Source organism: Poeciliopsis prolifica, unplaced genomic scaffold, assembly GCF_027474105.1.
Source record: "Poeciliopsis prolifica strain line A6 unplaced genomic scaffold, Auburn_PproV2 SCAFFOLD012, whole genome shotgun sequence".
Taxonomy (NCBI): domain Eukaryota; kingdom Metazoa; phylum Chordata; class Actinopteri; order Cyprinodontiformes; family Poeciliidae; genus Poeciliopsis; species Poeciliopsis prolifica.
In genome coordinates, this window is record NW_026562387.1 from 13360470 (window position 1) to 13375318 (window position 14849).

Consider the following 14849-nt stretch of genomic DNA (forward strand, 5'->3'; position numbering starts at 1 on the left):
ATTATCTTTCTTCACTTCTAGACCATATATTTGGCTCACCGGGTGCTTGTAACTTCAACATGGAGGATGACAGGTGGCAGCAGATCTGCCAGCTCTCTCAGAACCTTGATGATGACTTTGACTGGAGGATCGGTTACAAGACAGAGACAGGAGATGAACCTCAGTCTGACCATAGTCCAGGTCAGCATATCTAATGAAATGCATTTTTTATTAGTCACGTTTTCTTAAAAACAAAAGGATCAAAACCATCTAGCTGTAGTTTAGTAGTGAAAGCTCTGAATAATGTTGCTAGGTTGTTGTAGAAATTATCTGGTTGGCTGGAGTTTTGCTTCTACTTTTCGAAATACTAGAGCCACCCAAAAATACTGAGAATGACTTTTAAGACTCTGCAATGTTTGTTATTTTAGCATTACTCAATAACATTTTAAACTAAACTCTTAGGTCAAAGCCTCATTCTCCTTCAAACCATGGTAAACGCGGAACACATCTGTAGGACTGTAAATACTTTTTTGTACAACTGAAAGAAGATTTTAATAGATTTGTTTTATCACTCTACCTGAGTGTAATAAAACCTCACTCAGATTTGGGCTGCACCAAAATCTACTCTCTAATTTTTCAAACATCTACTCAGAAGTTGTTCCAGTACCAGACCAGGCATTATTGTTTTTGCTTTGTGCTGAAATATTATTAATGCTGTCAAAATGACAAAAACAACAACATCTGTTTTCCCTGACACCCTCAACGTTTGCAGCTTCTGGCAGCACTCTGCATTGTCTTTGTACTTGAAACTTGGCAGCTTGGAAACAACAGCTTCAGAGAAGCCTGTGAAGGCAGGGTTAACAGACACATCCAGATGAAAACCAGTCAGTTAAACAGAGCTTAAAAGAACCCAGAATTGTTTATGCTTTCTACATATTTTTGTTGTAATAAAAAGGTTACAGTTAGTTTTGTCTACATAATAAAATACATTTGTACTCAGATGTTTTTTTTCCCTTTAGTTTCAGTATTTTCTAGTTTATTTCTTGTTTGTCTTCTGCAGAGATGATGATAAAATGAGCAGCATAAAAATAATTTCTATCAAAAAAGAATGAGCACATTTAGGGGAATTATTTTCTTGGCATGGTAAATTACCTGGTGTATTAAGATTTTTCTTTTCAGTTGTACATACTAGAAAAAAACTCACCATGGTTGAAGCGAATTTAGGACCAAGAGTCTTCACCAGCAGACAATTAATCATCACACTATCCTAATGGAAAATTAGTAGTGGCAACCTTGGCATCCCTAGAAAGCTGGCAACATAGGGCTAATTAATGTAAGAGCTTTTTATGGCTATTGTACTGAAACAAAAAGGAGCAATACTAAGACCACATTAATCTAATTAAATGGTTGCCACATGGCGAATGTCAATAATGAAAATAATCAGAAATAAAGCTTCAGCTTTGAAGCTCATGAGGAAGAGAAATTGTGCCACTTTTCTAACTTCCTATTGAGACTAGCTATACTGTAGCACTGATGCAGGCTTACATGTAAACATATCAACTTGGTTTCTGATCATTTGTTTATTTCTGTCTTCATCCTTCTATGTTTTTGAATTGTTCTTTGCTGCCTTTTGTGTAGGAAGCTGCTGTTAAGTTGCTTAGTGCTAACGCTAACTTGTACACACCAAACACACTTGCTTTTTTCTCATCTCAGTGCTTTAGCTGACAACATCTGCAGGTAACTCTGTGGATGAAAGAATACAATACTCTTTGCTGTTGTTTCTGGAAAGTTGCTTACTCCTCTTCCATCAGCCACCAGGCATGGGAGGAAGCTCCTTGGCTTGCATGCTTTGCTTCTCATGCTTTAGAGGGAAATGTGAGGTTTCTTTATTGTGGTTCTTGTGCAGAAAGGTAAAATCATTCTTGATTGCACAGATACTGTTTACTCGTTATATCACATCCTGCTTGTTTCACCTCCTGGACAACAAACCTGGGGCTAAATCTGTTTCCAGTTGTAACTCTAACACTTTAATCACCTTCTGCAGGCCAGCTGCTTTTATTGATTGTAAAAATGAACGTGTTCATTCATTGCTTGTTCCCTTCATTGCGGCACATCAGCAAAGTTGAAAACAAGGACAGCGATTGTGTGGTCTTCCTGTAGTCACATTACAAGCTGGATCAACACGTGTGCAGAGCTGATCTATGACAACAGTCTTTGGGTGTTTTTGTTTTGTTTTGTTTTGTTTTTGAGCCACAGGAGGATCAAGTGTTGTGGGCGGGAGAAGGGTTTGCTGTCCGCTGTGGGTTGTGATGACTTTAAATTCCTTCTAACTTATGTGGAAAACTCCCACTTTGTTCTGGCTTTGCACAGAGGCTGTTTCATCTCTGAGTGTAGCCGAGCTGAAGAAGCTCTCTGCAGTATTTGGCTGCAGGCATCACCATTTCACAGCAATCCTCTCCTGTCCAAACATACTGTGTTTTGTTGCCAGCAGAGCTGAAACTGGACGGCTTTTGTGAAATCTTTAAGTCCTATCTTACTGAATGTTACATCTATTGCATTTATTGCCATAGATGGTGGTGGGAAGTTTCTGTACATACATTCAGCCACTCAAACGGAGGGAGATGTTGCCAAGGTGACAACGATGAACCCATTTCCTGCCAGCATCGGTCTATGTCACCTGCGCTTTTGGTTCTTCATGTACGGCTCTACCAGAATGGGAACTCTGAAGGTAATCCAGAAATTACCAAAAAAAATCTTTAATTCATCATAAATGTATGTTTTTGTCGACCGAAGCCAAACAGTGCATACACACCAACAAAAAAAAGAAAAAAAAAAGAGACAAATAAAGGCTCCATGCAGCTCAACTTACAAACTTAATTTTTCACATTTGGATTTCTCTGGATACATTTATTTATCAGATTATCTTCAATAAACAAATAGCAGAAAAACAAATCTTATTAGACCTTTAGAAAGCCAAAGGTTTCTGAAGGTCTGACAGATCCTTTAAAGGAAGGATCTGTCAGGGCATAAGACCAGTTGAGAAACAAAAGGATGCTAGAGATATAAAGGGTAACTGCTGTATCTGTAGATAGGTGTTGAATCAAAAAAAAGTTGGAGACTAAAAGCATAAAAATCCTATAACACAACAAACATGAAATCTGATTTGTTATATTATTACTACTTTATATTATCAAAAGCTGCTAGATTTCTCCACCAACTTAGGTTCTTCATCATATTAGATTTTGTTTGATAAAATGTATTATCAAAGTAGTACAATACATTTCTAACCTCATGTCCCCCAATACGTTAGGTATACACTGTTGGATCTAATGGAACACCTTTGCTTATGTGGGCCACTACTGGAAACCATGGAAATCAATGGACATATGCCAACGTCATCCTGTCTAACACAAAAGATTTCAGAGTGACCTTCCAGGCGGAGGTGGGTGGAGATATGTGGACTGATATTGCCCTGGACGACATCTCGTACACAGCAGAGTGTGTGGTCGGAGGTAAAAGATATTAAAGTTCTGTTTGGCCTTTTTGCTCTCTCATTTTGCCTCTCTCTTGGTTTCTTCCGCTTCTACTACTACCCTCATTTTTCATTTCCTCCAATTTTCACCTTCTCCAGCTTCTCCCTTTTCCTTTGTGCTCTGACGTTCCACCCTCCATTCCTGGGTTTCCTCATAAACAAGGCGAACCCTCAGGGAGAGGGGGAGAGAGTTAATGCAGCCTGTTGCCCTGTAGTTCTGTATAAATTCACTCGCTGAGAGCTAGCACAACTGGAGGAAAAGCAATTACATTTATATTGTGTTGTTTCCTCAGCCTGACCTCTCTGCTCACTCTTCACCTCTCTCAACTGACTTTCCAAAGACTTTGAAAACCTAAAAATCTTGTTTCATTTCAAGCAGCCATAAGAGTTTCCCCAGAGAAAGATGTTTAATTTGTGTAAACAAAATAAAATCTATAAATCTATAAAGAAGATTGTTAAGTTTTACATTTACATGTATCTCCATCCCAGGACCAGTGACTCCTCAGCCTTTGACCTGTGACGCTGAACAGTTCCAGTGTACGCACTCGTTCCAGTGTATCCCGAAGAGCTGGTGGTGTGATGGCTCTCCAGACTGCATGGATCAATCTGATGAAGAAAGCTGCCCGACTGCCCTGCCTGGAACCGTTCCTCCTCAGGGTGACTGTCCTGACAAGAATTTCCAGTGTTCAGACCTTCAGTGTCTCCCTGCCTTACTGCGCTGCGATGGGGTTTCCGACTGCCCCAACGGAGAGGATGAACACAGCTGCCGTGAGTTTATGGTCACGTTGTTATTTGGAAGCATCTACTGCAGTTCTTTAAGACATTTTGTAATAATTAATGTTTGCAGGGGAGAATAAATATGAAAAAAGATTAATTTATTTGCAAATGATTCAATGATCTTTTGAATTTCTTTTCTACAAAGAGGTAACTTAACAAATTCAATATTTTCTTGAAAAGTCATTGTTTTTCACAATAAGAGTTGCATATTTAAAACTTCTTAAAGAATAAGTTTCACTGGAAGCATTCGTGTCAAATTGTGTTGCAATGTCAGGTAGTCTCTTGATATGAAAACATAAAATTAAAAACCATTAGACGGACCAAACCTTTGGCTGGAACTATAAATAATTCCTTTTTTATGTTAAAAAAATTCAATGTTTATATGTTGTCAGAGTAATAATTTTATACCCACCGTGCATGTTAAGATATGAAATAAAACTTAGAAAAATTGAGATACATCCACATGTTGCATCAGATCTCACTATGTTAAACTGTGGTAAGGATGAATGAAGAACAGTTATTAGATGATTATGATTAGTTTGACCTACTTTGTCATGGAAAGAAACACAAACTCTACAGAACAAAAAATTATGACAGCAATAACAGTAGATAATGCATTTTGGAGAGCGGTAAGAGGAAACAGCAGGGTCAGGAAAAATGGCTAGTATGTTCCACAGAAACTTAATTTAAGCCATTCTATCTAAAAAGAAAAAAAGAAAGCTTTCAGCCTAATCCGGAGAAACCTGCTTTTAAAAACTCTAGGACCCACCAGCAAACCCACAGTCTGGGAGAAACAAAAAGGGATTCCATAAATCTCCAGCACAAGGTGGAGCTTGGTGATTCAGACCCCTAAATGTAAAAGGAATATAAAATTCCACTCAGAAGTCAGTAGGGAGAGAAGTTAGAAGTGGAGAAATGTGAACTCTCCTTTAGATTTTTATAATAGCTCTCACTGCAGCGCTTTTGGTCTTCTGAAGGCTTCTCACAATGCTATCAGTCTCAACTGAAGAACACAATACAGAAGTAAACAAAGAACAGCCAGCAGATTGAATTCATTGATTACAAACATTAACTTTTACTGCCCCAGTTTCTTTCTTTCTGTTCAGTTCATTCTTCTCATGTGTCATCATCTTTTCGCCAGCGTTGCTGCAGTGTGAGCCGGGAGAGCTTGTGTGTGAGAGTTGGCCCGGTTGTGTCCCGCTTCACATGCGCTGCGACCGCTCCCCCGACTGTCAGCCGTTCCACTCAGATGAGTCCAGCTGCCATGGTAACGTGCTTTCTTTTAGCTGTTAATTGCCTCTACGATGTCCTGCCATGTCACAGATTGCATCGGCTGTGAAATTATAATGACCTCACTTCTGCCTGTACACACTCATGGTGGAGATGACTGCATTAGCCGTGCATTTTTTGGCGATCTTTCCAAAGTCTGCAATTATATAAGTGATTTTATTATTATTATTTTTCATTAACTTCTTTTCAAGCTTTGATGTTAGTCTTTACACATTTTCTTAAAACATTTCATCATCTGAGTTGAGACACATCACACACCTATGTTCTGTTTGTGCTTTTCCACTCATGGGGCATCCATCACTTTCAATTTAAATGCTGCCAAATCTTCATTCATGCCTGTTTACGTCAAACCTGCAGCTTTGCAAAGATTTTAATGTACAGCATGCACTCAATGTCACAGTTTATTTGAGAATTCACCAAAACCTGTAATGTTAGCAACCTAAATGTATTCATCTAGACGAGTTTAATCTAATCTATTCTAAAGTCTAGCTATTGTAGCTTTTTTATCACATATCAAAGAGATATTACACGTGGACATTTTCAACTGAAAACTAAACACTTTCAACCGTCTGAGACAAATATATCAAGAGTGTCTTAAAACATGCAGTACTTGGTAAATGTCCAGGGTGATCTTTTATTCTTTTATATTTCTTATTTTAAGTTGCTTGAGTTGATTGTAGTCTTTTACAATGTCCCTACATTATGTTTCTACAGACTTATGAAGAGTTTTTATTTAGCTTTGTGTTTGCACTGTTGTAGCTGAGTTATTTCAGAGTGCTGTTAAGCCTCATAACACTGGCAAATAAATCAGTCACCAATAAAAACAACATTTAAGTTACGAACCAGTTTTTGTCAGCACACGTTCCTCAACAGCAGCCTGAACACACTGTTGGGCAAAAGTATTTATGCTACTTGCACCTTTTTTATTAGCTGGAGTTTGTCACATTACAACCATTCATACAACCATTTGCAAATGTAAATTTGTCTTGTTTTGCAGAGTGCCCTCCAACATACTGCCAGGATCATGGTTCATGCCATCTTGAGGAAAACGGACCTCTGTGCTTGTAAGATGCAGGCTGATGCACAAAAACTTTAAATGTCTACAGATATGTGTTGTTTTTGTTCTTTCCTCTGTCTCCACAACCCTTTCTCTTTTTGTTTCAAAAATGACATGCTCTGTGAAGCATGTGGGAATATGCTTATCCCTCTAGATTAAAGATAGAGCTTCTCCATAAAGTTTCCTGAGAATCACTACTACTGGTGATACAAACCACAAAAAAAGCTGTGCATTAGAAAGATATCCTTCCATTTCAGCTTTTACCTTTCAAAAAGCACCTTTGCTTGAATGATGCGCCATTTTCTTTGTTGGAGTTTCCTTTTTTTCCATTATAATTAAGCTCATGAATGGAGTTTCTCTGCATCAGCAGCTCAGAATGTCAGCGCTGAGCGATTTCACCATAAAGGTAGGAATGCTGTTAGTGGTCTCTCTGCAGAATCTGCTAACATCATTATGCATAAGTGAATTCTATCTGAGATGTTCACATTTCTAATTTTTTTTATGTTATTTCTGCAAAAACAAAAGATGAGTTCTGCAGCAGGTCCTGAAAAAAGCACAGAAATGGACCAGAACCAGCAAACTCAACAGCATTTCTTGAAAAAATAATTCCTTGCTTTTACTTATAGATTTCAATGGACAAAATAAAAAATATATATTTTTGTCAGAAATTTCCTGCTTTTCTGTTTTATAGGAAAAATTTTGTTTGTATTTTCTTCATAGTTCATACATTTTCATCTTCGTTTTCCCACTACATTGGACCCATATAGGCACAGTTATGGGTTGTCCTGGTAAAGATGTTTAAAAAGTGTTTAATTTTAGCATCATTATCAAACAGTGTGAACAGATTTATTTTGAGTCTGAACTATTTCTGTTTTGATCTGATTTGTTTGTGATCATTACCCTGAATCACTCAGGAACAACTCATTTTTAGTCAAATTGAAGGCTTACAAATTGATAATAAAAAAATAAAAAATCCTTGTATGTACAACGAAAGATATGTTTCCTTTATATGAATTGCCAGGGTAGAGGTAACCCTGACAATTCCCACACATAATTATTTCCTAATGTGGGGCCATCATTCCATACATTTCTTTCTGCAGTTTTCTGTATTAAATTAGTCCATGGCAATGAAAGAGGCCTTTATAATAATGTGTTTTATACATCAAACATAGAGGCGCTTACATTTTAAACTGAATTTACTGTAGATTGTCTAGTTCAGACCACCCTGAATTTTGGTCAGCAGCCATTTTGCTTTCCAACCAACTCCCCATTATGTGTTAAAAAGAACTCATAAAATGTTGATCACGAAAGCTTTTTTCTTATTAAAAGTTTCTGTTTCATTTTTTTTTGTCCCACATTTCCCACCGCCTTCCATCAATTTGTCAGAGGAAGTTACTGCCGTCATTCATTGCTCAGTGTGGCATGGAGCCCATGAAGCTGTTCCAGCATGCAGCAGTAGATCCCAAGCCCAGCACTGGGAGGACACCTCAGGCTCACTGTTGGCATCAGGTTCCTCCAGGGAACCGGGCCAGGAACAGCCCACTGTCACACAATCTGTATGCTGACTCCCTCTGAATGATAATGCCACTGTCTGTCTTCACTGGAAACTGTGTGTTTCCCATTACAGGGTCAAATATCAAGATGATACTGAACAGATGCTGACTTGGAGCTGAGTGTCTGTTTGGGAGAGGAAGAGCTCACTCGGTTTCCCAGACATTCACATTGCCAGGCCAGCCAAATATTTCCAGAGTTTCCGAGCTGGAAGTCCAACAGATATTTCTCACACCACTTTTAGAAATGGAAATGGCTATACAGACAATATACAGTCAGATGCTTCATGTACTGTACTGTCTTAGAATATTACATAAACAAGCAATCCTATTGCAATATTTTCTATCATTCTTGGCCCTTGTTCCCATGTTTCTGGGTGAACCTTTTCTAACCCTTAAAAATGAGAATTTTTAATCTCTTTATCTGGACCTTTAATATTTCTGATTTCATTTGGATATTGCTCGTTTGTAGTTGTTGAATTACCACACAAACAAATTACAGCAAACCGCGGTAAAATTTACAGATGCCAATTCAGATTTACAGTAAGGTTCTGGTGGTCACTGGTGCCAGTATTTCTTCCAAAAATAGTTCACAAAATTTTCACCAAGCATTGCTTTAAGACAAAATCTATGTGAAATTCAACAAATTTATCTGAACTATGACTAATGATAGAAGTGTTGAAAAAAGTTTTGTTCTTTTGTATTTTTAATTTCATTTTTCATTTTTCTCTTTTACTGGTACAACATATTTTCTGTTTATGTGTATTTACTTCATTGGAAGATTCTACGTTTGTTTTTTTTTTGTTGTTGTTTTTTTTGCATGCCAAAATAAAGCATGTGATTCCAGCATCCCTTTAAACACCCGTCTGCTCACCTCTTTGTGTTTGACTGCAGGTGTGAGCCGGGATGGTCGGGCAATCGCTGCCATGTGAAGGAGAAACCATCCCTCACCACCTCATCACCAACTGTCGAAGCCACGCAGCTCGGTAATAAAGAAGCACACCTCTTGAAACCTCCTTCATTAATCCGTCTCATCTACATCTGCATCCTTGCAGTTAATAACTCCACAGTTAACAACAGGATTGAATGTGTCCCTCTTGTCTAGATTCTGTTTACGCTGGCATTGGTATTGGCTTGGTGTTGCTCTTAGCTGGACTCGCCGTGTGCTTTCTTGCCCTGTGCAAGAAAAAATTTGGCTTTATGTGAGTCCTAGTTTTTCTGTTTCTATATATGAGATCTCGGCTCTGTTAAATAAAGCCATGAACATGTTTTACTGGATCCACAGAAAAGCTGACCCAATGAAATACGGCGTGATGGATAATCCAACCTTTGACTGGAGAGCAGAGGTCAGTGCACAGAAATGTCCAATCAATCAGTGGTGAAGTCATTTTGGGTTTCCAAGCAACACAAAATTCATTTTTCCACCATTTGGTCCCCCACTTATTCAATAAGAGGAGCCAACATGAGAGGAGGTCACAAGGTGATCGCCAAGCCTTTTTGCCTGATTAGGTTTTTGATTTAGGATTATTGATTTAGCCTTTTCTGAGTGCCTCTGCAGTGTTTAGGGCTGCTCAATACACACTCTGTAACACAAGTAGGACCATAAACAACCAGTGTGATCAGCTGCCAAACCAAAAGATACAAACCCTTTTGGGTAGCACTGTTTGCTCGAACAAAAAAGGGTTTATTCTCACACAGATGTTGCTATTATTGTTCTCCGTCTGCAAGCCTTGTTCCCTGCAGTTTTAATCTCAATAGTCATTCCTGTTATCATGAGAAGCGCCAAACGCATAGGAGACGATACGATCACAGCTGTTCCGCTGCCGTAATGGCTGATGTGTGACTTTGGGGATTCATATGAGCATATCAGGAGAAGAAAATGACTGTATTATGTGTTCAAACACGTAGAAAGTCATTTTTATCTGGTTACCAAGTCAAATAAGAACAGTAGAAGGGATTTGGAGCACCTCAACTGTAATGAAATTTAATATGGTTATTATAGAATAAACTGTGCTGTGTCTTTTTCCTGATGTGTCTCATAAAACCTTTTATGTAAAACAAACATCCATAAGCAATAATTCTCCAGTGTAGAGAGGGTTACTCTGTCTATCCATCCATCTTTCAGGTTTTTTGTAGCATTTTAAAATTAATTTGGAGAAATATGCCAAAAATACACATGTACATGAAAATATATATAAAAATGTGTTGCTTAATAACAAATGTACAGCAATTTGATTCAGCACAGACACTTATACATTATAAAGCAGTTCTGTTTTGTACATTAATACTGACGTTGTCATTGTCCCTCTTCTGCCATCCTGCCACTGAGGATGCAGCTATTATTAGAGAGTGTGAGTCTGAACTCAAATCTCTGCCACTTCAGCACTTGTTTTGCAAAGCGCTGTTTTATTGAGGTTAGGGATGTAATTATAAACGCCCGGCTACAGAACAGGTCAGTCCGGTCACTTCCCTTGTCCAAGTGCTCTCCCACATTAGGGATCATCTAATCTATTTTGTTGTTCTCAGAATCCATCAGAGGACAAAAGTCCAGACAGCGGTCCATCCATTAACCCCAAAACAAGTGATGGTCTTGGGCTTCCTATCAGCGTCTACCCCTGGAGAAGAGAGGTGGAGGTGAGATGTCTCCGCCTCATCTTTTGACCTCTGATTGTGTGTATACATGTCTGTAATGTGATCCTCCTCTCTTCTTGTGCATTTATCTGCAGCATGGTTCAAACTGGAAAGACGCCAAGCTATCCTTCTCCAACCCAATGTACAATTACCCCCGTGACACTAATGGTGCTGGCAACAGAAGCTCAGAAGAATAAAATCGATAAAACTTGATGGATTGGTTTTTGGCATGTTTCCATGATGTTAAAACACATCGATAATCTGAATAATAGCGAGAAAAAAACTTCTGCATGTTGTATAAATATGAGCTTCTGGAAAAATTGTGAAGATAATCTTTCAAATGTTAGCTCTTTATGTCATTGTAAATGTATTGTTCGATCAAATATAACATAAAAACAACCCAAAAATAAAATAATGTCACTGGCCAAAACAATATAGTGCAACTTTTGCAAGAAGTTTGTCTTTCCTAGAGAAGTCTCACTTTAAAGCATTATTTGGCTGCCTTCTTGATATAAAATAAATGTTGTGTTTAGTGTTTATTTAGCTTTAGACAACATTCAAAGTAAATGCTCTATTTACAGTATCACAGATCCTCCAACGTCTGTACAGACTTCAGTTTATTCTTGTGATGACAACAATGAGAAAATATTTTGAACTGAAGCAAAAAAATATGTAAGTGAAGGATACCGTCTGTCTGTCCATCCATCTATCCATCCTGTTTTATAAAAATGTTGGCAATCTATTGTTTCGACTACAGATGCAAATCTGTTGATGTATGCTTTCACCTTCTGTGCACATCAAGAGACTAAAACTGTAACAACTAGAATACTTATAAAACTACATATTTTTCCTCATCTACTTTTGCACTATTTTGTGTCACATAAAATTCCCACAAAATACTTTGAGGTGGATTTATTGAATTTTCAGAGCCAGATTGTACTTCAGCAATGAAGAATATGTTTTATTTTAAGGCTTTTTACACAAACGCATTTATGGCCATTGAAGTGCATCGATTTATGGCCATTGAAGTGCATCGAGAACTTATTTCTGCCTCAAGAAATAAGAAGATGCCGTCACTATAGATTTCAGGTTGTCTTTCATTTCCACAATGAGAAAAGCTGATAGGATCAGTCATTTTTTGTCAGATTCTCCATCACAGCAGAGTCTCTGTTGAATGTGTAAGTGCAGTATATTTGATGTCCACCAGTTTAATAAAAATGAACAATGTCAAGCCACTGAAATGAAAAATTCAGTCCAGTGAAAGAAATTTGCTGCCACGCTCAGCCACTGAAAAGGAACAGCTCAGCCTTTTTGCAGCCTCTCCATTGGCTTTTCCTTCCACCTCACAACAATCAAACATGCACACACAAACATTAGAGCCTTCCACTTGTCATGCACAGCAGCTGCCCAAAAACCTGCAGCTATCGGTGCATCTGACTGGGGAACACTGTCTCTGGTAACTTCGTTATTCGTGCAGCTGAATGGCTCAAAGAGGAGTCACTGCGTGCCACGAGCTTTTGTTTCTGAAGCAACATCAGTCAGCTTTTTCCCTTTGCAGCTATTGTGACAGCTCTGCTCACCACCAGGCTCAGTCTAACTAAAGGTCACTGTGGTTTTTGTGTACATCAGTGTTCAGAGACCTCTGTAATGAAAGTGCTCCCATAAAGTTCATCTGCGAGAGCCTTCAGGGAGTTTTATTTGAAAATAAGAGTTGACTTTTGTATTTGTTGACAAGCTTCCACTTAGTGGTGTCTTGGTTGAGTAACCAAGACACCGTGAGGCTGCTCCTCAGTCCCAGTGGTCTGAGGAGCAGCATTTTATTTTTTTAAAATCTTTTTTAGTATGAGTGTATGACAAAATGACTGCTTCACCTCTGTTTTTACTGTGCATCACGCTCTTTGCTGACCATCTAGTGAGTTTCCAGCTCATTGATTTGGCAAAAGACAGAAGAAGGAGACCAGTGAGCTGTTTCTGATTAAATGTGCAGTGATTTTGGAGGCTGCAAAAAGGTTCTGAAAGACTCAGTTTAGTTTGGTGTCTTTGTGTGACTCAATGTTTATTCTGTTGTGTTACAAATGTTGGCATAAACTTTGAAAAAGTCTGAAATTTTAACAATTTATGCTTACATTTCTATTCAACAGATACGTTGGCCGTTGTGACTTAAACTGTTAGTGATTTAGTGGCATTTTTGCAGATCGTATAAACAATGCTTGCTTACCCTGATCTCTTACAACTGGAAATTTATCAGCACCTGACTGCTGAATGCTGATATTAGCTAAATATGTTTCTTTTTCATTTATAAAGGATTGCTTTTCAGAGGTGTTTTTGTACTGGTAAATAACTCTGCTACAGATACAACATCTTCCCAAAGTATAGGGTCACCTCAGTAAACTCCAGCTGTGACAGGATGCCACCTGTGCAATGAGCCAGGCTGTAAACTCTCTTTCCTCCTACTTATTCCATAGTCAGCTGTCAGATGAAGGAGTCTGGGAACATTTTATGCAGTGGGTCACATAAAATCAGAGTGGGGTCAGAGGAAGCTGGGGGGCAACTTTCAGTGGAGTCAACAGCTGTAGACTTCCTGTGTTCCTCCGTTCTTGAACTGTCAGGTTAACTCAAGAAAGGCGCAAAGACAGTTTTATGGATATCCAAAGTTGGGTGTGGCTCCTTAATTCCAGTAAAGGAAAAGACACAAAGTTATTTTGGACAATTTCATGCTTCCAATATCAATATTTTGCTTTTGTACAATTAATTTTTGTCTTTATTCTGAAACCTAAAAATAGAAATAAAATTGTGGCTCGCTCACACTTAGACATGTGAGAGAACTTTCTGAACGAGCCATGAGAGTGTGATTCTTTAAAAAGAAAACATTTATCTGAGGGAATGTAGAAAAGACCTGCAAAATGCAAAGCAAAAAGCTGCTCCAAATGGTTTAGGTTTATAAATGCAAAATAAAATAATTCTATTGATTTCTGATGGTATATTTCTTAAGAATCCAATGATTTTACCTTCTCCTATGGTGAGACTCAGTAAACATCAGATCAGAAAGGAATTAGAGCTGATTTGACATCATCTTCCAGCAGCATGAAATATATTTGGAACTTCCCATCTGTCTGTGAATCCTTAGATTTGACTGAATATCTAATTTTTTGTCATGTGGAATCTCTTAATACTCATTCAGTTGACTAATGAAACCAGTAACCCAGCAGCTATATACTGAGGAAAAGTGCAAACACCATCATGAAGAGCTTGTTTATTAGGCTGCGCAGAAGCCTTCATCCGTCATCCATGACGGTCTCTTAGATGGAGTCCAGTTCTACTAAGTAAACCTGTGCAGCACAGTTTCCACTGAGAGAGAAACAAAATGTTTTCAGCTCCCATTAATGTCACTTGAAGGCAGAAAGGGGAATAATGTGAAATGCTCTAATGGAAAGATGAAGACAGAGTGTAACTTGTTTCCCCTGAAGTTTTGCAGTTTTTCCTTTTTGTGGTGTCTGACTGCCACATGGCCTCTCTGTTCTCTGTTTATTAACTGGTCGACTGTTAAAAACACTTCGGTGACAAAACTCAGCTAGTTGGATTCAACTCAGTGGAAAACATTTCACCTGCCAGCGCAATCCAACCCAAAGAACCTGACTTTTCAGTAATGACGTCCAGAATGTTTTGAGGCTATTTAATTCCCCCCTCCAGGGAGGCCAGACTGCCGTTAGATCTGCAGCCAAGCTAAAGTTCACTCTATCTGTGAGTGATTGTGCTTAATGCTGGAGCTGGAAGGGTGTAAGGAGAACTTCCAGAGATGCAGAATGCTTCATTACCTACAGCCTCAGATCTTTCTGTATGAGCTCTGCTATAATTTCACAAGGGCTTGAGCCTCTGGGGATCAAAAAAGTAAATGATACATTCAGATTTGGCCCTTGCTAACATGCTCCCTGTGCATCATGTCAGGATTTTTATTTTTCCCATGTTTCCTGTCATGAGTCGTTCTGCTCCTGTTGTCCCTGCTGATTAGCTCATTGCTCTCACCTGCTGTTTA

General features: G+C 38.5%; 1 protein-coding gene across 1 annotated transcript in view; it reads left to right on the top strand.

Annotated features, from left to right (window-relative positions):
- The window catches only part of malrd1 (MAM and LDL receptor class A domain containing 1), a 46522-nt gene extending 35493 nt beyond the window's left edge, over positions 1-11029 (top strand). Inside the window, exons 23-33 of the mRNA XM_055037367.1 lie at positions 22-180; positions 2550-2707; positions 3290-3491; positions 4001-4279; positions 5430-5555; positions 6576-6642; positions 9080-9171; positions 9291-9387; positions 9471-9531; positions 10712-10819; positions 10912-11029. Of these exons, the coding sequence (XP_054893342.1) occupies positions 22-180; positions 2550-2707; positions 3290-3491; positions 4001-4279; positions 5430-5555; positions 6576-6642; positions 9080-9171; positions 9291-9387; positions 9471-9531; positions 10712-10819; positions 10912-11013 (1451 nt within the window). The 3' untranslated portion in view covers positions 11014-11029. The remainder of the gene's footprint in view (positions 1-21; positions 181-2549; positions 2708-3289; positions 3492-4000; positions 4280-5429; positions 5556-6575; positions 6643-9079; positions 9172-9290; positions 9388-9470; positions 9532-10711; positions 10820-10911) is intronic.
- Positions 11030-14849: the final 3820 nt, after the last annotated feature.